The 23,851-nt window shown below is 45.6% G+C and overlaps 1 protein-coding gene across 3 annotated transcripts; it reads right to left on the reverse strand.

Moving 5' to 3' along the window:
- Positions 1 to 2,999: 2,999 nt before the first annotated feature.
- On the reverse strand, positions 3,000 to 14,974 carry LOC134574561 (zinc finger protein 436-like). Of its 3 annotated transcripts, XM_063433686.1 has the most exons (4): positions 14,928 to 14,974; positions 5,375 to 5,532; positions 5,188 to 5,304; positions 3,000 to 4,938 (listed from the first exon to the last, which is right to left on the reverse strand). In XM_063433686.1, the coding sequence occupies exons 3-4, from the start codon at positions 5,267 to 5,269 to the stop codon at positions 3,212 to 3,214; spliced, it is 1,809 nt and encodes a 602-aa protein (XP_063289756.1). In that variant the 5' UTR covers positions 5,270 to 5,304; positions 5,375 to 5,532; positions 14,928 to 14,974; the 3' UTR covers positions 3,000 to 3,211. The 3 variants fall into 3 exon arrangements, with proteins under 3 accessions (XP_063289756.1, XP_063289754.1, XP_063289755.1); XM_063433684.1 differs by having other exon boundaries at positions 5,188 to 5,532; XM_063433685.1 differs by lacking the exon at positions 14,928 to 14,974 and having other exon boundaries at positions 5,188 to 5,693.
- Between the last annotated feature and the right edge of the window lie 8,877 nt (positions 14,975 to 23,851).

Consider the following 23,851-nt stretch of genomic DNA (forward strand, 5'->3'; position numbering starts at 1 on the left):
ACAGGGGGGTGACTAGTGACGGGGGGGTGACTAGGGACGGGGGGTGACTAGTGACGGGGGTGACTAGTGACAGGGAGGGGTGACTAGTGACACAGGGGGGGTGACTAGTGACACAGGGGGGTGACTAGTGACACAGGGGGGTGACTAGTGACAGGATGGGTGACTAGTGACACAGGGGGGTGACTAGTGACACAGGGGGGTGACTAGTGACGGGGGGGTGACTAGGGACAGGGGGGTGACTAGTGACGGGGGTGACTAGTGACAGGGAGGGGTGACTAGTGACACGGGGGAGTGACTAGTGACACAGGGTGGTGACTAGTGACACAGGGGGTTGAATAGTGACACAGGGGGGTGACTAGTGACGGGGTGGTGACTAGTGACAGGGGGGGTGACTAGTGACAGGGAGGGGTGACTAGTGACACGGGGGGTGATGTCACTTCCTGTCCCCCCCAGATGTTGCGCCCGGTGCGGCCGGCCCCCCCTGCACCCCCCACGCTACGCCTCTGTTCAAAGTGACACCGCTAGTGACAGTCACTCAGACGGTCACTAGAGGTGCTTCCTGTGTCCGTGCACCTACATTCAGGGCCTCCACACTCTGTAGGTGCTGAATGTTCCCCATAGAGATACATTGACTCAATGCATCTCTATGAGAAGATGCTGATTGGTGAAATGTTTTGCAGCCAATCCAATGGCAAAGCATTGGATTGGCTGAGATCATCAAGCTTGATGATCTCAGCCATAGAGGCAGGGCCAGTCAAGGGGAGGCCAGCACGCTGGGTGGGGAAAAAAAGGTGAGCAAAAACACTATTTTTAAACACACATATACACCATGACAGGCACAGAAACACATATACCATGACAGATACACACCCCATGACAGACACACACACACCATGACAGACAGACCATGACACAGACAGACCCACACACACACACCATGACACAGACACACACACCATGATGGACAGACACACCATGACACAGACAGACACACACACACCATGACAGACAGACACACACCATGACAGACACACACACACACCATGACAGACACACACACACACCATGACAGACACATATACCATGACACACACCATGACACAGACAGACACACACCCCATGACAGACAGACACACACACACCATAGACAGACAGACACATATACCATGACACACACCATGACACAGACAGACACACACACCATGACAGACAGACACACACTCCATGACACAGACAGACAAACAGAGACACACACACCATGACACAGGCAGACAGACACACCATGACACAGACAGACAGACACACACCATACAGACAGACACCATGACACAGACAGACAGACACACACACACACATTACTCCTACCTGGCAGGGGGTCGTGCAGTGCAGACGGCTGTCTGTGCTGGAGGCTGCTGGGGACCCGTGCTGGCGGCCACTGGGGGAGGTCTGCTGGCGGCCGCTGGGGGAGGTCTGCTGGCGGCCGCTGGGGGACTTGTGCTAGCTCTGCTCTCCCGCCCTCGCGCGCTGCTGAATGAGACCTGAATATGACATCATATTCCGGCCCCAGTCTCATTAAGCTGCACGCTGGGGAGCAGAGACAGCGCAGCTCCCCCAGCGGCCACTAGCAGAGCTCCCCCAGCGGCCTCCAGCAGACCCAGGTGTCTGCCCGGCCCCAGGTGCCGACGGCCCACCGGGAAATTTCCCGGTATCCCGGTGGGCCAGTCCGGCCCTGCTTGGGAGTAGCTTTCCTGGAGGTAACGCACTGAAAGTCCATTGCGGTCATGAACCACTCCCAACTGTCCAAGACAGTGCTTTTCTCCAGCAGATTCTGGAATGCTCACTCCTTAATCCGTCCAGAAAGTAAATTAATAGCAGAACGGACCTTAACAAAGTCGGTGGCGTAGGTGCTAGGTTTCAAGGCAAACATGAGCTCACAATCCATCCTGAATGTTGTAAATGAGGAACGGGAACCATCAAATCTTCCAGGCATCACAACAAACGGCTCTGGATGAGCAGGTTCCGGGGCTGGGCGTACTGTGCCTTTAAGAAATGGAACTTCTTGCTGCAGCTCTGAAACAGTCTGGGTCAGGCTGGACACTTGCTAGGCAAGGGAGGTGAGCAGCTTACATATCTCTGCGGACTCCATATCGTTCAGTTCATTCTGTAACGGTCTTACCTTGGTTGGGAGTCTGTAGCGCAGATATATCGTGCTCACCCTTGCAATTAAATACAGGCCACGGTGGTCAGGGGCACCCTCAGGGCACTATAGTGCCAGGAAAACGAGTATGTTTTCCTGGCACTATAGTGGTCCTTTAAAACGGTTCTTTCCTGAACTAGCATACTAGTTGTTTGTTTTATTTTCAATTTCAGTTGAGTAATGTATAGTTTTCCATATGTTTTTGGAAATGCAAAGAAAAAAAACTCTTCTTCAGCCAATCACTGTCCTTTTCCAAATGTGCATGCTTTTACTCCATATTAAGTGTTCTCTATGTGATCAGTTGAAATACATTTTAAAAACAGTGTCCTGAGAGAAAGAAAAGCTTTTAACTTTTTTTTTTTGTGCACAAGATATACGGACATTCTTTTAGAGCCACGATAGCAGATGTAAGCTTTCTAGAATAGACAATAACATGGCATGAGATATAACGGCACATGTTAGAGAAGCCTGGCTAGTTGTGGTTTAAAACCAGGTGTCATAGACTAAGAGTACTAGCTGCCCTGCGTGGGGAGACATTGGAAGTGAATTGTTACGTGCCAACTTATGTCGTTTAATCAGGCTATGTATATCACTGGAACTTGACTTATGAAGCATGGTATACAGCACACTAGTAAAGAAACACAATAATAAATATAACGGAAAGAGAGTTTTAACACAATATAATTTTCTATTTTGCGATGTTGATATTGCTGAGGTAAACGTTTTCATATAAAATATTTTTTATTATTCATATTTTACTGTATTTAATACAACAAATAGAATTAAAAATGTATATGCACGTTCAAGCAGTCAAATTAAACTGCACAAACAGAAAGTACATGAACTCAACTTTAAAGAACACATGATTTAGGTTTCGTCAACAGAAGTAAAAAGTGTTATAATCTATTTTGAGTCCCTTAGCATTTTTCTTAATGTGTTGGTAAACAGTCCCCACATTCAAGACACAGGAGTTAGTTAACTTGAACTAAAACAGTATTTTCTACATGCCTTGGCTTATGTTAGCAAGACTTGATTTACAACTAAAACATTAAGAATTTGAGATGGTGTCTTTACTGGATGGGTCTTCTCATGGTGCCGAAGGCTATATATAGAAGCATAACGTTTATCACACTGAGAGCAGGTGTAGGGTTTCTCTCCACTGTGAGTGCGTAGGTGTGAACCGAGAGTTGATTTTTGCTTAAAACATTTCCCACATTTAGGACATGGGAATGGTTTTTCTCCTGTGTGCACCCTGTCATGTTTAATAAGATCTGCTTTAGTTCTGAACCGTTTGCCACATTCGGAACACGAGAATGGTTTCTCTCCTGTGTGACTCATATTGTGTTCAACAAGCTTTGATTTATACAAAAACAACTTTCCACATACTAAGCATAAAAATCTCTTGGCTCTTACATGGTTCAGATCATGTCTAGCGAGGCTAAAATATGTGCGGAAACATTTCCCACAAGTGGAACATGAGAAGGGTTTCTCTTCTGTGTGCATCGACTCATGCGCAGAAAGACGTGTGGCATTAGAAAACCACTTACCACATTGAGAACATGACACTGGTGTCTCAATTCTCCGATGTGTAATAAGATTGTATGTTCCAGTGCACCTCTCTCTACATTCAGAACATGGGATTAGTTCCTTTTCTAAATGAGTCTTATAATGGCTGATAAGATTATTTTCACGTGTGCATACGATCTTGCACACAGTACAGGTAAGCTTATTGTCCTTAGAATTGGTAGGCTGTTCATCAGACTCTGTATTAATGGAGAAATATTTCTGGCACTCAGAGCAGTTAAACATTTTTTCTACCGTGTGCTTTTTTTGATGAGAGACATAAGCACATTTCCCAATACATTTTTTGCCGCATTCACTGCAATCCAACTCTATCAAGCTATCATCCTGTGTATTAATATCAGTATCTGTGAGATTTCCTTCTTCACATGAGACTGATTCTTCTTTAAGAGAGGACAGAGATTCCTCACTCTGCAGATGTTCTGTGGGTGAGTGAATGTCCGTGTCTGTAACAGTCACTTCTTCCCATGAGTCCGATTCCTCCTTAACAGGGGAAGAAGCAGGTTCTGTCTGTGTATGTGCTGTGGGTGAGTGAATGTCCGTGTCTATAACAGTCACTTCTTCCCATGAGTCCGATTCCTCCTTAACAGGGGAAGAAGCAGGTTCTGTCTGTGTATGTTCTGTGGGTGAGTGTATGTCAGTGTCTGTAACAGTCACTTCTTCCCATGAGTCTGACTCTCCCTTAATATGAGAAGGTATATGTTCTGTTGGTGAATGTTTTGTAGGAGAATACAGTTTGGCACTAGTGCGATTTAATTCTCCTGGTTCCTCCTTAATACGAACATGCATGTATTCTAGCTGTGTATGTTCTGCAGGTGTATAAATATTGGTGTCCGTGAGAACATGTTTTTGACACGAGAGAAGTTCCTCCTTAATATAAACAGGTGTGTATTCTGGCTGTGAATGTTCTGCGGGCATGTATATGCTTGTGTCCAAGGAAATTTCTTCTTCAGACAAGACTGGTTCCTCCTTAATTAGAGTATATGGTTTATCTATTTGTGTGTGTTCTGTGTGTGTATCAATATCAGCATCTCCAAGCCTTCCTTCGTGACAGCAGGTTGAATCCCCTTTATCCATAGACTGACTGGTTCTAGATGTATTTTCTTCCAAGTATTGTTCTCCCAGATCATCTGTGTCTGTTTCCTCTGTGGGGACAAGCTCTGGTGAAGAAGAAAGATATTGAAAATCCATTTAATGTAATGTTGCAGTAATGATCTATTGGTAAAATAAATAAATAAAAATAGCAAATACTGTTAATTGATTATTTTTTTTATCTACTTAGTACAAGGTAAAAGGCCAAATGTGTATATACACAACTTTTATATAAATAGACACGTAACCTATCTGGGGATCTATAAATGTAAGTATGGTCTACAGGTAAGAATCACAATGATTGCATCTTCACTTACCCAGTGAGCGGATGGATTGGCAATCATCCATTTTGTCCATGCAAGGATTGTGGTGGTCTTCCGAACACTCTTGCTCTTCCATTGAGAAATAGCTAGGTCTTCACACCATATAGAAGCCTGCCATACAGAATGATACAGTCACATCCCTTGGTTTTACTGTATAATATCCCATTCCCAGAAGCCTCACCTCTCCAGTCAGCAGGTGGGTGATCTTGATGTCATTGTGTTTCTCATGTATGTAATTCAGGTTGATACACCATGCTTCGAATCATGGTTCTACAAAAATCATCTGGGATATTGAGACTGGTGCTAGGCTAGGCACTCTCCTGGTTTTTGAACAATTATCTAAATATTCAAAGACAGACATATTGAAAAAGAGAGCATGTGGTCACTTATATACCTGTAGTAATACATCTATATATTTTTCAAGAGCAGCAGATGCATTCGATTTTTGGGGTAATAGTGACTGATAGAATAGTGATGTCAATGTACCTATCCAAGAACCCTGCACTTCATGGGCCAGCAGATATATCTCTATAGGGAGATATGAGTGGAGTGTCACTGTCTGTAAATGCATTGATGTACATGTGTCATCAGTCAGTGTGTTTGAATGTTCCCCTCACTTACATTGTCTCCTCAGGCTATCCATATGATGCCCTTTTTCATTTCAGTATACCTTTCCACTCTAGATCACAAGCAAGCATCATGCCACTAGCATTTCCATTGCTCATGTCAATAAATGTATTTTCTAAGCACCAAAACAACTTTAGCTTAATGTAAGGCTGGATATGTGTTTATGTAAATGCTATTCCTGAGCGTTTAAATCCAAAGCACATTATCAAAACGGCACTTTCACCGACAGGGGGGTACGGTGGCCAGGGTGGGGGGCAGATAACAATGAGATTTACTGACCTGAACCTGTCCCTTGCGAGTGTGACTATAATATTCCAGGGGGTCCTCTTTAGCTTCGGAGGCTTCAGCACCAGGAGCCACTACTACATGCATGGGAGTACATCAGTGAGGTATATGGATGATACCACAAGACCCTCCATAGACAGAGCCAAGTCCCTGCAGCTGTCACTGGTGACGCTGTCGGGAATGACACATTAGTTCCGCCTGGAGTGTTTTTCAGTAAAATTCCAACACAATGAAAATGAGTATTTCACAACGATTCTACCTTTATGAAATACTTTTGAGTGGGGGTGACCGTACCGCTTTAATTCACAGAAGAAACAAGACAGTTTTTTTTATATCAATGTGTTTTATTTGACATTATAATGAAGATATATTTGGGGAGAAGTGTAAATTGCTGCGTCAAGGCTGGACAGACAGGCTCAAAAATTCAATAATGAAAGCTTTTATTTAACCCCTTAACACCGCAGCCAAATGTACAAGTTGTGAACGAAACAAAACGTAAACAAAACCTGGCATTTGCGCTATATGTCTGTCCAACCGTAATTCACCTCTTTCATATTAAATGCACCCCCCCTTATTATATATCATTTTATTCAGGGGAAACAGGGCTTTCATTTAATATCAAATATTTAGCTATGAAACATAATTTAATATGAAAAAAATGGGAGAAAATAAGATTTTTTTTGATTTTTTTCGTTCTACATGACATTTTAACTGTTAATGTCATAATACTGTTTGCTTTTACTGCAATAAAATACACATATTTGTATTCAGCAAAGTCTCACGTGTAAAACAGTACCCCCTATGTACAGGTTTTATGGTGTTTTGGGAAGTTACAGGGTCAAATATAGCGTGTTACATTTGAAATTGAAATTCGCCAGATTGGTTACGTTGCCTTTGAGACTGTATAGTAGCCCAGGAAATAAATTTACACCCATAATGGCATACCATTTGCAATAGTAGACGACCCAAGGTATTGCAAATAAGCGATGTCCAGTCTTTTTTAGTAGCCATTTGGTCACAAACACTGGCCAAAGTTAGCGTTCGTATTTGTTTGTGTGTGAAAAATGCAAAAAACGCCAATTTTGGCCAGTGTTTGTGACTAAGTGGCTACTAAAAAAGACTGGACATACCCCATTTGCAATACCTTTGGTTGTCTACTATTGCAAATGGTATGCCATCATAGGGGTAATTTTCATTCTTGGGCTACCATAGGGTCATAAAGGCAACGTAAGCAATCTGGCGAATTTTAATGTGAAAAAAATTAAACACAAGCATTATATTTGACGCTGTAATTTTTGAAAACACCATAAAACCTGTACATGAGGGGTACTGTTGTACTCAGGAGACTTCGCTGAACACAAATATTTGTGTTTCAAAACAGTAAAAAGTATTGCAGCAATAATATCGTCCCTGTAAGTGCTGTTTGTGCGTGAAAAATGCAAAAAACGTCACTTTTACTGGCGATATCATGGTTGTAATACATTTTACTGTTTTGAAACACTAATATTTGTGTTCAGCGAAGTCTCCCGAGTAAAACAGTACCCCCCATGTACAGGTTTTATGGTGTCTTGGAAAGTTATAGGGTTAAATATAGTGCTAGCAAATTAAATTCCCTATACTTTCGGCATGGGTGGTCAGGCAGGTCCCGCTAACTGTAATTAATTAGGATACCTAATTATGTAAAATTATTACATAAATATATGTGTAGAATTAATATATGTATATATATACATATGTGTATATATACGTATATATATATATATATTTTTTTAATATTTTTATTTATATATAGGTATATATATAGTGATATATACGTATATATTTATGTATATAGATATATATATTATTTCGTTCTACGTGTATTTTGATATAAATATATATATATTAATATCACAATACAGTTAGAACGAAATAAAACACATCTATATATTTTTTAATATTTTATTTTTAATTATTTATTTTATTTTTTTACGTATTTACATATTTATTTTTTTTATATTATTTATAAATATATATATAACAATAATTATATATATATTTAATCAGTATCAGTCTACGTGTAATTTGATATTAATATATATATATATATATATATATATTAATATTTAAATACACGTCGTGTATGTGTAAATGTGTGTGTATGTGTATATATATATATATATATACTTAGATCATATATATATAATATATATGATCTAAGTATATTTTATTTGTAACTGTCATTTTTTTTATTTATTTTTTTAACTAATATTTTATTTTTTTTACAGGACAGGGGGCAGAGACAGTGTCAGCCAGTGATGTCACATCACTGGCTGACACACAGGATCAGTGATCACAGTGACTGCCTGTCACTGTGATCACCTCCTGCAGATTGGGTAATTGACCACAGGGGGGAGTGCCTGGGTGGTACAAGCACTCCCCCCTTCCAATCTGCAGGGGGATCACTGTGCCAGTTACATGTGTCAGCCAATAGGCTGACACATGTAACACTGATCGCAGTGACAGGCTGTCACTGCGATCAGAGCGCTCTGAGATCGCAGTGACAGCCTGTCACTGCGATCTCAGACCTAGCAGATCGCGGTCACTGACCCCAGGGGGACTGCCTGGGGGGCCAGGTAAGTCCCCCGACCGCGATCTGCAGAAGGGGAAAGCCGCCGGCCGCATGTGTCAGCCGATTTGAAATCGGCTGACACATGCTTAATACTGGTCGCAGTGACAGCCTGTCACTGCGATCAGAGACTGCAGATCGCGGTCACCGGCCACAGGGGGGGTTGCCTGGGGGGCCAGGCATCCCCCCCGACCGCGATCTGCAGCGGGCGATTAGCGCCGGCCACGTGGGCGGCCATTATGGCGAGGACGTACTATTACGCCCGCCGGCGTTTAGAGCCGGTTCCTGCAGGGCGTAATAGTACGTCCTCCGGATTTAAGGGGTTAAAGATATAAGTAATTTCCGTTCATTTACTCCTTCTTCCGCTACTCTTTACTCTTCTGGTAATGCATAACGACAAATCACTGAGACAGCACAGCAGGAATAAGACAGAAAGGGACATATAAATCCACACCTCCTGTACCTCTCTGCTTGTTCTCACCATGCATGCGCATCATGTTTCCAGTGCTCCTGTATGAGGTGTGGATAGGGCTACATAAACAACGTAATTTAACGCCTAAATATCAGAGAATTGAGCAGTGAGACTACAGGGGCATGATCTCTACACTAAAACTGCTTCATTAAAGGGCCACTCTAGGCACCCAGACCACTTCAGCTTAATTAAGTGGTCTGGGTGCCTGGTCCCTCTAGGATTAACCCTTTTTTTTTATAAACATTTATACTGAGGGTTAATCCAGCCTCCAGTGGCTGTCTCATTGACAGCCGCTAGAGGCGCTTGCGTGCTTCTCACTGTGAAAATCACAGTGAGAAGACGCCAGCGTCCATAGGAAAGCATTGTAAATGCTTTCCTATGCGACCGGCTGAATGCGAGCGCGGCTCCTGCCGCGCATGCGCATTCAGGCGATGACGTCGCGAGGAAGGAGGAGGAAAGCTCCCCGCCCGGCGCTGGAGAAAGGTAAGTGTTTAACCCCTTCCTCTCTCCAGAGCCCTGCGGAAGCGGGACCCTGAGGGTGGGGGCACCCTCAGGGCACTATAGTACCAGGAAAACAAGTATGTTTTCCTGGCACTATAGTGATCCTTTAACCTAAAGTTGTTTTGGTGACTATAGTGTCCCTTTAATTATATTTTAAAAGAGGGGGGAAACACTTACATCTTCAGGGGCACTATATTGTTTGGATTACAGGTTTGTATTCCTAATGCTATAGTGTTCCTTCAATAAACAAATCCATTTTTATTAACACACATCCAAGTAATGCTTGAATTAGTATAAGAATCACTTCCGGTATGGAGTATGTCTGCACTTTAAGCACAATAACCACCGCAGCACATTGCAGTGATGATTCAAAGTGTCTTTGGGAATCAAAAATACCAAACCGAGCTCTCCTAAAACCAATGCCAACTCTTGTGTCTGTCCTATTTTGTGCGTCAATGATAGGATGAGGAAAAATTAAACCAGCACTTTGAACCTATCCTTTTCTCCCAAAGTTAGACAGATAATATGAACGTTAACTTCCGCATTACATTAGCCACAGAAGAAGGGCTGGGTTTGGGGTTATCAATATTTTATTATTTTGTTAAACTGCTTAAAAAAGACTCTCTGCACCATAACACACCAATGAGATGTACTGTAACAGAGCTCTGTTTATAAATGAAATCATTTTATTATGAGTTATGTGTTTCCCTCACTTGGTTATCAACAATATCACTTCTTATTAAATCTAAGATGACCCTATCGGTCATTCTAGCATGATGGGAGTTATGAAAACATAATACATTCAACCCCACACCTTACTGAGCTGCATTATGACTGTGTGAATCCCTCATTATCCATACCTGAATATCACCCTGACTGATCCAGGTCCCGCTGAACATGGCGCCCTAATTTATTCCTCAACACATCTCTCCCTGACTGCTGCAGGCCCTGCAGGACATCTCTCCCTGACTGCTGCAGGCCCTGCAGGACATCTCTCCCTGACTGCTGCAGGCCCTGCAGGACATCTCTCCCTGACTGCTGCAGGCCCTGCAGGACATCTCTCCCTGACTGCTGCAGGCCCTGCAGGACATCTCTCCCTGACTGCTGCAGGCCCTGCAGGATCTCTCTCTCCGACTGCATCAAGCTCTGCAGGATCTCTCTCTCCGACTGCATCAAGCTCTGCAGGATCTCTCTCTCCGACTGCATCAAGCTCTGCAGGATCTCTCTCTCCGACTGCATCAAGCTCTGCAGGATCTCTCTCTCCGACTGCATCAAGCTCTGCAGGATCTCTCTCTCCGACTGCATCAAGCTCTGCAGGATCTCTCTCTCCGACTGCATCAAGCTCTGCAGGATCTCTCTCTCCGACTGCATCAAGCTCTGCAGGATCTCTCTCTCCGACTGCATCAAGCTCTGCAGGATCTCTCTCTCCGACTGCATCAAGCTCTGCAGGATCTCTCTCTCCGACTGCATCAAGCTCTGCAGGATCTCTCTCTCCGACTGCATCAAGCTCTGCAGGATCTCTCTCTCCGACTGCATCAAGCTCTGCAGGATCTCTCTCTCCGACTGCATCAAGCTCTGCAGGATCTCTCTCTCCGACTGCATCAAGCTCTGCAGGATCTCTCTCTCCGACTGCATCAAGCTCTGCAGGATCTCTCTCTCCGACTGCATCAAGCTCTGCAGGATCTCTCTCTCCGACTGCATCAAGCTCTGCAGGATCTCTCTCTCCGACTGCATCAAGCTCTGCAGGATCTCTCTCCGACTGCATCAAGCTCTGCAGGATCTCTCTCTCCGACTGCATCAAGCTCTGCAGGATCTCTCTCTCCGACTGCATCAAGCTCTGCAGGATCTCTCTCTCCGACTGCATCAAGCTCTGCAGGATCTCTCTCTCCGACTGCATCAAGCTCTGCAGGATCTCTCTCTCCGACTGCATCAAGCTCTGCAGGATCTCTCTCTGACTGCATCAAGCTCTGCAGGATCTCTCTCTGACTGCATCAGGCTCTGCAGGATCTCTCTCTCTGACTGCATCAGGCTCTGCAGGATCTCTCTCTCTGACTGCATCAGGCTCTGCAGGATCTCTCTCTCTGACTGCATCAGGCTCTGCAGGATCTCTCTCTCTGACTGCATCAGGCTCTGCAGGATCTCTCTCTCTGACTGCATCAGGCTCTGCAGGATCTCTCTCTCTGACTGCATCAGGCTCTGCAGGATCTCTCTCTCTGACTGCATCAGGCTCTGCAGGATCTCTCTCTCTGACTGCATCAGGCTCTGCAGGATCTCTCTCTCTGACTGCATCAGGCTCTGCAGGATCTCTCTCTCTGACTGCATCAGGCTCTGCAGGATCTCTCTCTCTGACTGCATCAGGCTCTGCAGGATCTCTCTCTCTGACTGCATCAGGCTCTGCAGGATCTCTCTCTCTGACTGCATCAGGCTCTGCAGGATCTCTCTCTCTGACTGCATCAGGCTCTGCAGGATCTCTCTCTCTGACTGCATCAGGCTCTGCAGGATCTCTCTCTCTGACTGCATCAGGCTCTGCAGCACATCACTCCGATTCAGACAGTGCGGGGTGTCTCTCCCTGATTCAGACAGTGCGGGGTGTCTCTCCCTGATTCACACAGTGCGGGGTGTCTCTCCCTGATTCACACAGTGCGGGGTGTCTCTCCCTGATTCACACAGTGCGGGGTGTCTCTCCCTGATTCACACAGTGCGGGGTGTCTCTCCCTGATTCACACAGTGCGGGGTGTCTCTCCCTGATTCACACAGTGCGGGGTGTCTCTCCCTGATTCACACAGTGCGGGGTGTCTCTCCCTGATTCACACAGTGCGGGGTGTCTCTCCCTGATTCACACAGTGCGGGGTGTCTCTCCCTGATTCACACAGTGCGGGGTGTCTCTCCCTGATTCACACAGTGCGGGGTGTCTCTCCCTGATTCACACAGTGCGGGGTGTCTCTCCCTGATTCACACAGTGCGGGGTGTCTCTCCCTGATTCACACAGTGCGGGGTGTCTCTCCCTGATTCACACAGTGCGGGGTGTCTCTCCCTGATTCACACAGTGCGGGGTGTCTCTCCCTGATTCACACAGTGCGGGGTGTCTCTCCCTGATTCACACAGAGCGGGGTGTCTCTCCCTGATTCACACAGAGCGGGGTGTCTCTCCCTGATTCACACAGTGCGGGGTGTCTCTCCCTGATTCACACAGTGCGGGGTGTCTCTCCCTGATTCACACAGTGCGGGGTGTCTCTCCCTGATTCACACAGTGCGGGGTGTCTCTCCCTGATTCACACAGTGCGGGGTGTCTCTCCCTGATTCACACAGTGCGGGGTGTCTCTCCCTGATTCACACAGTGCGGGGTGTCTCTCCCTGATTCACACAGTGCGGGGTGTCTCTCCCTGATTCACACAGTGCGGGGTGTCTCTCCCTGATTCACACAGTGCGGGGTGTCTCTCCCTGATTCACACAGTGCGGGGTGTCTCTCCCTGATTCACACAGTGCGGGGTGTCTCTCCCTGATTCACACAGTGCGGGGTGTCTCTCCCTGATTCACACAGTGCGGGGTGTCTCTCCCTGATTCACACAGTGCGGGGTGTCTCTCCCTGATTCACACAGTGCGGGGTGTCTCTCCCTGATTCACACAGTGCGGGGTGTCTCTCCCTGATTCACACAGTGCGGGGTGTCTCTCCCTGATTCACACAGTGCGGGGTGTCTCTCCCTGATTCACACAGTGCGGGGTGTCTCTCCCTGATTCACACAGTGCGGGGTGTCTCTCCCTGATTCACACAGTGCGGGGTGTCTCTCCCTGATTCACACAGTGCGGGGTGTCTCTCCCTGATTCACACAGAGCGGGGTGTCTCTCCCTGATTCACACAGAGCGGGGTGTCTCTCCCTGATTCACACAGAGCGGGGTGTCTCTCCCTGATTCACACAGAGCGGGGTGTCTCTCCCTGATTCACACAGAGCGGGGTGTCTCTCCCTGATTCACACAGTGCGGGGTGTCTCTCCCTGATTCACACAGTGCGGGGTGTCTCTCCCTGATTCACACAGTGCGGGGTGTCTCTCCCTGATTCACACAGTGCGGGGTGTCTCTCCCTGATTCACACAGTGCGGGGTGTCTCTCCCTGATTCACACAGTGCGGGGTGTCTCTCCCTGATTCACACAGTGCGGGGTGTCTCTCCCTGATTCACACAGTGCGGGGTGTCTCTCCCTGATTCACACAGTGCGGGGCGTCTCTCCCTGATTCACGCGGGGCGTCTCTCCCTGATTCACGCGGGGCGTCTCTCCCTGATTCACGCGGGGCGTCTCTCCCTGATTCACACAGTGCGGGGCGTCTCTCCCTGATTCACACAGTGCGGGGCGTCTCTCCCTGATTCACACAGTGCGGGGCGTCTCTCCCTGATTCACACAGTGCGGGGCGTCTCTCCCTGATTCACACAGTGCGGGGCGTCTCTCCCTGATTCACACAGTGCAGGGCGTCTCTCCCTGATTCACACAGTGCAGGGCGTCTCTCCCTGATTCACACAGTGCAGGGCGTCTCTCCCTGATTCACACAGTGCAGGGCGTCTCTCCCTGATTCACACAGTGCAGGGCGTCTCTCCCTGATTCACACAGTGCAGGGCGTCTCTCCCTGATTCACACAGTGCAGGGCGTCTCTCCCTGATTCACACAGTGCAGGGCGTCTCTCCCTGATTCACACAGTGCAGGGCGTCTCTCCCTGATTCACACAGTGCAGGGCGTCTCTCCCTGATTCACACAGTGCAGGGCGTCTCTCCCTGATTCACACAGTGCAGGGCGTCTCTCCCTGATTCAGACAGTGCAGGGCGTCTCTCCCTGATTCAGACAGTGCAGGGCGTCTCTCCCTGATTCAGACAGTGCAGGGCGTCTCTCCCTGATTCAGACAGTGCAGGGCGTCTCTCCCTGATTCAGACAGTGCAGGGTGTCTCTCCCTGATTCAGACAGTGCAGGGTGTCTCTCCCTGATTCAGACAGTGCAGGGTGTCTCTCCCTGATTCAGACAGTGCAGGGTGTCTCTCCCTGATTCAGACAGTGCAGGGTGTCTCTCCCTGATTCAGACAGTGCAGGGTGTCTCTCCCTGATTCAGACAGTGCAGGGTGTCTCTCCCTGATTCAGACAGTGCAGGGTGTCTCTCCCTGATTCAGACAGTGCAGTAGACTGATCCCCTTACTAATAGAGAGCCCCCACCTGCCAGCTCCCAGCTGCAGACACGCCATCTCTATACTGAGACCAGCACATACCTGCCACTGAGCTCCTCTCTCTGAGCATTGACTAAACTACTCTTTCACTTCCGGCCAGTCTACTTCCTGTTACAGGGACCGGAAACCACTCGAATCCATGAGATGAGTCATTAGGCGGATACATAACACCGAGTCATATGATTGGCTTCCAGCTCTGGATACGTCAGTCACCACTCGTTACCATAGAGATGATACAGCGTTCGAGTACACGGCGGCCATGATTGATTCGGGCAGGCTTCTTCTTCCCATAAAGTGGATGGATGGAGATTATAATGATAGCGATATGTGATAGAATGTACCTGAGCCATAGACACAGACACAGTCATTATATGCAGGTTTTATGGGGGAGCTTTTATTCTTTCTTTATTATATAGAGATTTTATATACTGGAGCTGATTTTATTTATAAAGATAAAATATTATTAAAAACTCATATTATTGACCGTGTTAGAATTTCAACCCACAGTCAGAACGTATCATAAGACAATAAAGGAGCTACTTTGATTTATGTTTATATTCCCTACACCTGACAAAAGGCAGAGCAAACACTGTCAAGTTTTGTCATTATTATTATTTTATTATTTATATAGCGCAATCACATTGTGATGTCTGTGAGCAGACAGGTTATAGTCAACAGAATAACTGTATTAGGCTGTAGTTGTTCTGGTGATGATCGTGTCCATTTAACATCCCTCCTTAGGAATCTCAGGGTGAGACGGCCCCTCTAGGACTTATCCCTTTTTTATACCATTGTACATCTGACCATTTTTGTTGTACAGGTAAGGTCTGATTTGTTCGGTTGAATGAGCCTTCGAGTAATTTAATGATAATCTTTTCAGATAACATGTGAAGGACATTTTAGGATTACTTTAACCAGATGTTTCCCTCTCCATATATGCTAGTAACCTTTGCATTTGTCCAAGCCTTGCAATCCGTCTCTTTATTTTCCAATGAAAGGAACACTATAGTTTAAGGAATACAAACCTGGTTCCTAATGCTATAGTGCCCCTGTCCTTAGTAATATATACTCTCCATTTTCCAATAAATGTAAGAATATAAACCTTTTTACTCACCTTTTTCCAGTCCCTCAGTGCTGTTCACCGCTCTGCCTCAGGCAACGTCATTGAAGAGAAATAGAATCCCTTGTCATGGTCAAATCCAATGCTCTTCATTGAGAAGCACTGGACACCTGATGCGCGTGTTCGGCGAGTGCCTTGAACACATCCAACGCTTTCCTAATGAGCTTCCTCGGTCAGTGCAGAACTGCCTCTTCGCCTCAGGAGGACAGCCCAAAGAGGTGGATGTAACAATGATACCGGAGAAACTGACGGAAGCCAAGCACAGAGAGATGGACACAGGTTTCTTCAGGAAGGAAGAGATTCTTTATTGGATCACCGATCGGGACTCAGAGGGACTAGCGTCACCAAAATACAGCAAAGTCTGAGTACTGAATACATAGAGTACATTCCTTATATAGCACTGTAGCTCCTCCCACAATTAACTACACCCACACATACCCTTAACCTATTTAATAAATAGAGTCTAAACTCATCCATCCGGTCTAACCACGTGGCTCATCTGATACAAAGGAGAGGGACGCGTAATTCCAGTTCTTACATTCCTGCACCTGGTCAGTACAGTGATAACAGTATCTTAGCTACGTGTAATTAACTAACTGATACTACAAACACATATACATACATATGCCTTGTGGCAATCTTAGCCTGCTAAACTTGTATTTTACTGGAATTACATCACATTCCCCCCTTTGATGCCTCTGATATTTCACAATTACTTGAGGCATCACTTAACCTTGGTTTGCATATACCTCAGGTTACCATGAACCAGACCAGACTTATCTTATGATGTGAATCTTTTAACACTCATCTTCCTGCATTGGTTCTCCTTGATCTAGAGCCTTATACTTATATATCGCCATTATCTGTGCAGCAGCCTTCCTCTCTGCTATACTTCCTATCAGGCTTTGCACAGACCTAACTACTAAGGGTATAAGACACGGTAGGAGTAGACACAACAGTAAAATCAGTAGGACTCCACCTACCACTGCCTTAAGCCCTCCAAACCACTCATACCAGCTACCAAACCAACTACTTGGATTGTACCCTTTCCATACCTGAGTAGGCACATGCACTAGTTTAACCATATGGCTAGTAAGCTCAGCTATTGCTTGCCCTTCGTCATCTATTTGAAGACAGCAATTGCTCAGGTTAAACTTCCCACATACACCTCCCTCTACTGCCAAAAGGTAATCCAAGGCTAATCTATTTTGGTACACTGCTGTCCTCATCCTGGTATTATGCTTCGCTAGAAGATTGAGTGCTTGTGAGGTCTCATTAGTAATAATCTCAACCACCGCCTGTAATCTTATAATACGGTTGAGCATATAAATAGGGGTTCTATAACCAAAGGTACCATCTTCTGCCCACGTGGCTGGCCCATAATAATCTATGATACGCTGGGGAGGCCATTCATTATCTTCCCAGGTACCTATCTCTAGGGGTCCCCTTTTCTTCCTATGATTCACATCATACACTTTAACACCTAAAGTCTCACCTGTTTCAATCGGTAACAAGAAGAAGGATGGTTTGAGCATACCCAACACACATGCCCCTTCCCAGTCCTGTGGCAACTCCGAATAGGCTTTCTTACCACAGATCCAGTACAAATTTGCTGGGGCTCTCCAGGTAGATGTGATGGATAAATCAAACCACACATCCTTTAAACTGGCATATCTAGCAAACGGGTTAGATGGTTCTGAGACATTTGAAGCCGACCACCAAGTTGTATTTTTAGTATCATCATCATAAGCTTTTTGCCCTAGACAAGTTAATTCTCCTACAGAAGTATTATACATTATTCCTTTCCTTGCTATGCAAACATAACCTATGATGGAGGTCTTTAATCTCCACTCAGATTTACCTCTAACACTCAAATGATAATCGGCTTGTGTAGATATTAGTTGGTCAACTGCCTCAGAACCGGACATTACCTCCTTTGCTTCCCAAGGCCATTGGTCTCCCATGTTAGTACCTCCACACACATAGCAGTTGGTAACATTAAGACTACCGGCAATACTTTCAGCTAGGTCTATGAACAGGTTTTTAGCGTTATGGGGGATCTTATTATCTATACTCATCTCTTCATAAAAGGAATGGTATACTTGATGAGTCTGGGAGGATACCGTATCAGTCTCTATTCCTATAAACAATAATGTCCCAGGATCTAAACCCGTCCCGTATATCTGAAACCCAAATAAATTTCCATACTTATCTAAGAACTTGTCGGGGTTATTAATAAGTATATGGACTGGGTTGCATTCCATAGACTTACAATATGGGCTAGTCGGCAACTTAGTCACTATCATGTCTTTATCTACTGTCTGTCCCCAAGTCGCCCACCCCACACAAGACCAATATGGACAAAAGTTATAGTCTTTATTTGGGCATCTAGGACTCACATATTTATTTTTACTACTGGGACAAATATATTTATCATTAGACCCATACGTCCTCTCCCATCTAAGATCCCCACATACATTCCACGGTTTTCTACCACTTGATATCGCCTTACATGCATCAAATAGCAGAACACCCGAAGAATGTACGGATTCTAACACCGTCTTATTAATTAGGGTCCCCTGAGGATCTCCATTCCTGAGAGTCAACCAAATTGTACGAGGTTGATACTCTGGACTGAAGCACTTAGGTTCTCCTACTCCTAAATGGCACACACTATAGTCTATATTTAGGTATCTACATCTTGATACCTCTCCTTTACATTCGTATTGTGAATGCCAAATTAGGGTTTGGGAAATATGGTTACCTGTTCTCGTAGTCTTAATGCATACCTCACAGCTAGGAGTGTCGGTACCTCTACCTTCCTGAATATAAAAACACATGTAAATAAACACAATCAAAAGCACATCTTTCGCCGTCATCCTCAGTCTTCGTCCGTGCGATGGAACCTCAGCTTCCAGGATGTGAGGGCTGCAGGGAATGGAGTTCTGCTCGTCTTCACAGGTGTCCCTTCGAGACTTTCCTGGCTTATACACTATGTGTTGGTAAGCGGACAGGCTTTATTATGGCCTTCTCACTCACACCTGTAACAATAAAATTTGTAATCCACAATAATTCCTCGTTACTCCGACTGAGTAGTGCGTTTCAACCGGATCCTGCAGGGATTCTCTGGATCTGCTGTAACTTGCCAAGAATCAACTGCTGCTGGCTTAACCCTGGAGTGATGTATCCACGGAGTCACTTCGGCTACTTTTATCGCTGTAGGGGTAGACAAAAGAACAACATAAGGACCTCTCCACTTGGGCCCTAACGGTACATTATTCCACTCTTTAATCCACACTTGATCTCCTGGATGATAACTATGAACAGGGGGATAAATATTCACAGGTAATCTATCTTGTACCCATTTCTGTACCTCCTCCATAGTCTTACCCAACTCTACAACCTGCTGCCGGGTAATTCCTTCTCCCAACTGACTCAAGTCCCCCCTTAAGTTACCAAGTACGGGAGGTGGTCGCCCATACATGATTTCAAAAGGAGAGAGGCCCATCCTTCTGGTAGGGGTACTGCGGATTCGCAATAAAGCTATGGGTAAGAGAACGTTCCACTTAAGTTGGGTTTCCTGACACATTTTAGCCAACTGGTTCTTAATAGTTCTATTCATTCTCTCTACCTTACCAGAACTCTGGGGTCTATATGCAGTATGAAGCCTCCACTTTATACCAAGCATATGAGTCAGTTGTTGTAGGCACTGGTGAACAAAAGCTGGACCATTGTCCGATCCTATAGAACAGGGTAGTCCATATCGGGGTATTATTTCTCGTAGCAGGAATCTCACAACTTCTCCTGCTTTCTCTGTACGAGTAGGACATGCTTCTACCCAACCTGAATAGGTGCACACAATTACCAACAGGTAACGATGTCCACCCGATTTAGGCATTACTGTAAAGTCTATTTGTAGATCGGACATGGGGAGTCCCCCCATAAACTGGACTCCTGGTGGCTTTACTGGTCCTTGTCTTGCATTATTTTTAGCACACGTTACACATCTACGTACAATGGCCTGAGTCAAGTTGGACAATCTTGGTATGTAGAAATGTTTCCTGAGAGATTCTTCTGTACTGTCTCTCCCAGAATGTGTCCCGTTGTGATAATTTTGGACAATTTCTACCGCTAGTGATGCTGGTATGACTATTCTTCCATCTTCTAGCTGATACCACTTGTTCTCCAAATACTTTCCCGGTTCAGTCTTTAACCACTCCTCTTCTTGAGCTGTATAAACTGGAGTCCATTGGGACAGTGGAGTTGGTATAAGAGCAGCTATATGCCCCACATACTCCTGTCTTCCTGATTCAGCAGCACGCTTAGCTGCACTATCTGCCATCCGATTTCCCTTGGTTACATCACCATCTCCTCTCAGATGCGCTCGACAATGTATGATACCGACTTCTTTCGGCTCCCACACTGCTTCCAATAGTTGTAGGATTTCAGCTGCGTACTTGATTTCTTTGCCTTCTGAATTCAGTAGTCCTCTTTCTTTATACAAAGCTCCGTGGGCATGAGTGGTTAAAAACGCATACTTAGAGTCCGTATAGATATTTACTCTTAAACCTTCAGCCAATTGTAACGCTCGTGTTAGTGCTATTAATTCTGCCTTTTGTGCTGATGTTCCTTTCGCCAGTGGCCGAGCTTCTATCACCTTGTCTATTGTTGTCACTGCATATCCTGCATAGCGGATCCCTTCTTTCACATAACTACTGCCGTCGGTGTAATATTGAACATCGGGGTTCTGGATGGGAAAATCACGAAGATCTGGTCTACTTGAAAATACTTCATCCATTACTTCCAAACAATCATGTTGACTTTCAGTAGGTTGCGGCAAAAGGGTAGCTGGATTTAAGGTGTTTACAGTCTCTAAATGCACTCTTGGGTTTTCACACAACATTGCTTGATACTTGGTCATACGGCTGTTACTAAACCAATGATTTCCTTTGTAATCCAACAACGTCTGTACTGCATGTGGGACTCGTACATAAAGTTCTTGACCCAGAGTGAGTTTATCGGCTTCAGCTACTAGCAGGGCGGCTGCAGCTACGGCTCTTAGACAAGGTGGAAGTCCGCTGGCCACTGCATCCAGTTGCTTAGACATGTAGGCAACAGGTCTTTGCCATGATCCCAAGTACTGTGTCAATACTCCCACAGCCATTCTTCTTTGCTCGTGTACATATAAGTAGAATGGTCGTGTGTGATCAGGTAGACCTAATGCTGGGGCACTCATCAAAGCCTTCTTCACATCTTCAAATGCCGTTTGCTGTTCTTGGGTCCATAAGAAGGGGTCGTGCTCTGTACCTTTGATGGCTGCGTACAGAGGTTTTGCCAGTATCGCATAGCTGGGAATCCATATCCTACAGAAGCCTGCTGCCCCCAAGAATTCTCGCACTTGTCTTCTATTCTTGGGTATTGGTATTTGGCAGACAGCTTCTTTTCTCTCTGGCCCCATAATCCTTTGACCTTCAGAGATATGGAATCCCAGATACTTGACAGTTGGCAAACACAACTGAGCCTTCTTCCTGGACACCTTGTATCCTGCCTTCCAGAGAATATGTAGTAGATCGTGCGTTGCTTGCTGACATTTTTCTTTTGTAACTGCTGCTATCAACAAGTCATCTACATATTGTAACAATACACATTCTCCTGGGATAGACTCGAAATCCAGTAGATCTTGACTTAGAGCTGAACCAAATAGGGTAGGTGAATTTTTAAACCCTTGGGGCAGTCTTGTCCAAGTCATTTGGCGTTTTGAGCCCGTTACAGCGTTCTCCCATTGGAAAGCGAAAATACATTGGCTTTCTGCGGCAATTCGGAGGCAAAAGAAGGCATCTTTGAGATCTAAGACTGTGAAGTAAGTAGCCCCGCCCGGAATTAAAGCAAGCAGGTTATATGGATTGGGTACAACTGGATGTATACTAACAACCGCATCATTGACTGCTCTTAAGTCCTGCACAGGTCGATACTCATCTGTACCGGGCTTTTGAACAGGCAGCAATGGGGTGTTCCAGGGGGAAGTACAGAATTTTAGGATACCATACCGTATGAACTTATCCAGATAGGATTGGATGTTCTTCTTAGCCTTCTGCGGAATGTGATATTGTCTTAGGCTCACTGGATAAACCCCATGTTTCAGTTCAATTTTTATTGGTGGAATATTGCGGGCCAGTCCTGGTGGGTTGTTCTCTGCCCAAACTCCTGGTATGTTAAACAATGTCTCATCACTCCTAGGGTTTTGGCTAGTCAACACTGTATAAAGTCGCCACTCTTCTTCCTTTGGTACGGATAAAGTCATAATACCTGAAGGTCCATTAAACTTTAAGGATGTTGTTCCATTTGGTAGGAACGTAATCTGCGCTTGTAATTTTGATAGCATATCACGTCCCAGCAATTGGACTGGACATTCAGGCATATAAAGGAATTGGTGTTTTACTACGTGGCCTCCCAATGTACAGAGTCGACTTTTAAGAACCGGTTTTTCAGCACTTCTTCCAGTTGCTCCTATCACAGTAATAGTCCTTCCAGATGGAGGAGCAACTAGATTAGTCACCACTGAATGTTCAGCACCAGTGTCGATCATGAACGCACTCCTTTTCCCCCCTATTGATACATCGACCATAGGCTCCGCTCGACCAAGGGGGATGGAGCCCGGTCGGTATCAATAGTCCTCCATGACAGTGTCAGCCAATCCTACAAAGTCCCTACCTTCTCTATCGCGGGACCTTTGCGCTGCTGGAATATACCTGTCTTCCCTAACACTTCCTCTGTTCCCATTACTCCCTCTATAACCATTACTCCCTCCGGGGCCTCCTCTACCTCTCGCTCTACCTCTAAAGTTTCCGTAGCCTGCCCTGGGTTGGTCTCTCTCGTACTGCTCTCTTTGCGGACATTCGTTCCTCCAATGCCCTTCTTCCTTGCAATACGCGCATTGATCCCTACTCAAAGGCTCCCTACTCCATCTATTATTGCCTCTATCTGGGCCCCGTTTATCTACGCCTGCGATCGCTACCGCTAGCATATCAGCCTTTTTACGCATCTTGCGCTCTTCCTCTTTCTTACTTTCTGTATCCCTGTTCATATAGACCTTATTTGCTACCTCCATTAGTTGGGTGATGGACATACCTGCAAACCCTTCTAACTTTTGTAGCTTGCGCTTAATATCTCCGTATGCTTGGCTGACAAAGGCGGAGTTAACCATTCGGGAATTGTCTGCGTCTTCCGGATTAAAGGGGGTATACAAGCGGTATGCCTCCAATAATCGGTCATAAAAGACACTGGGCGCTTCATCGCTTTTCTGGATCACCTCAACTGTCTTCGACATGTTAATGGCTTTCTTTCCTCCGGCTTTCATGCCAGCAATTATAGCGTCTCTATAGGCTCTGAGTTGAACCATATCAGCACCATTTACGTTCCAATCGGGATCGGTGTTGGGATAGTGTGTCGCGGCCCATGCTGCTGGATTGGCTTGGTTCAAAGCACGGGCTCTATCCTCTAATGCTTTAATGGCTGCTTGATTTATTCTTGTCCTTTCCTCATTGTTAAATAAAGTCATTAGTAACTGCTGGCAATCAGCCCATGTCGGATTATGCGTCTGTACTATTGAGGTGAACAGATCAGTCATAGCTTGTGGTTTCTCAGTATACGAGGAATTATGGGTCTTCCAGTTTAAAAGATCGGTTGTGGTAAATGGGACATATACGAAGACTGGGTCAGCGTGTGCCATTTGACCTGCGGCATCGATATAAGCTGACCCGGGATTCAGACGAAGAGGCATCTGATAGTGCTTTAATTGTTGGGCACCAGTCAACTGTCGGGTTTGGATGGGGCTACGTAGAGAGGC

Source organism: Pelobates fuscus, chromosome 10 (assembly GCF_036172605.1).
Source record: "Pelobates fuscus isolate aPelFus1 chromosome 10, aPelFus1.pri, whole genome shotgun sequence".
Lineage (NCBI taxonomy): Eukaryota > Metazoa > Chordata > Amphibia > Anura > Pelobatidae > Pelobates > Pelobates fuscus.

Excerpts from the sequence above, each read along its gene's own strand:
- LOC134574561 (XM_063433686.1), bottom strand. The coding sequence starts at position 5,269 with ATGGAAGAGCAAGAGTGTTCGGAAGACCACCACAATCCTTGCATGGAC. Across the intron at positions 4,939-5,187 it reads CCAATCCATCCGCTCACTGG|AGCTTGTCCCCACAGAGGAA; the intron begins GTAAGTGAAGAT and ends CTTCTTCACCAG.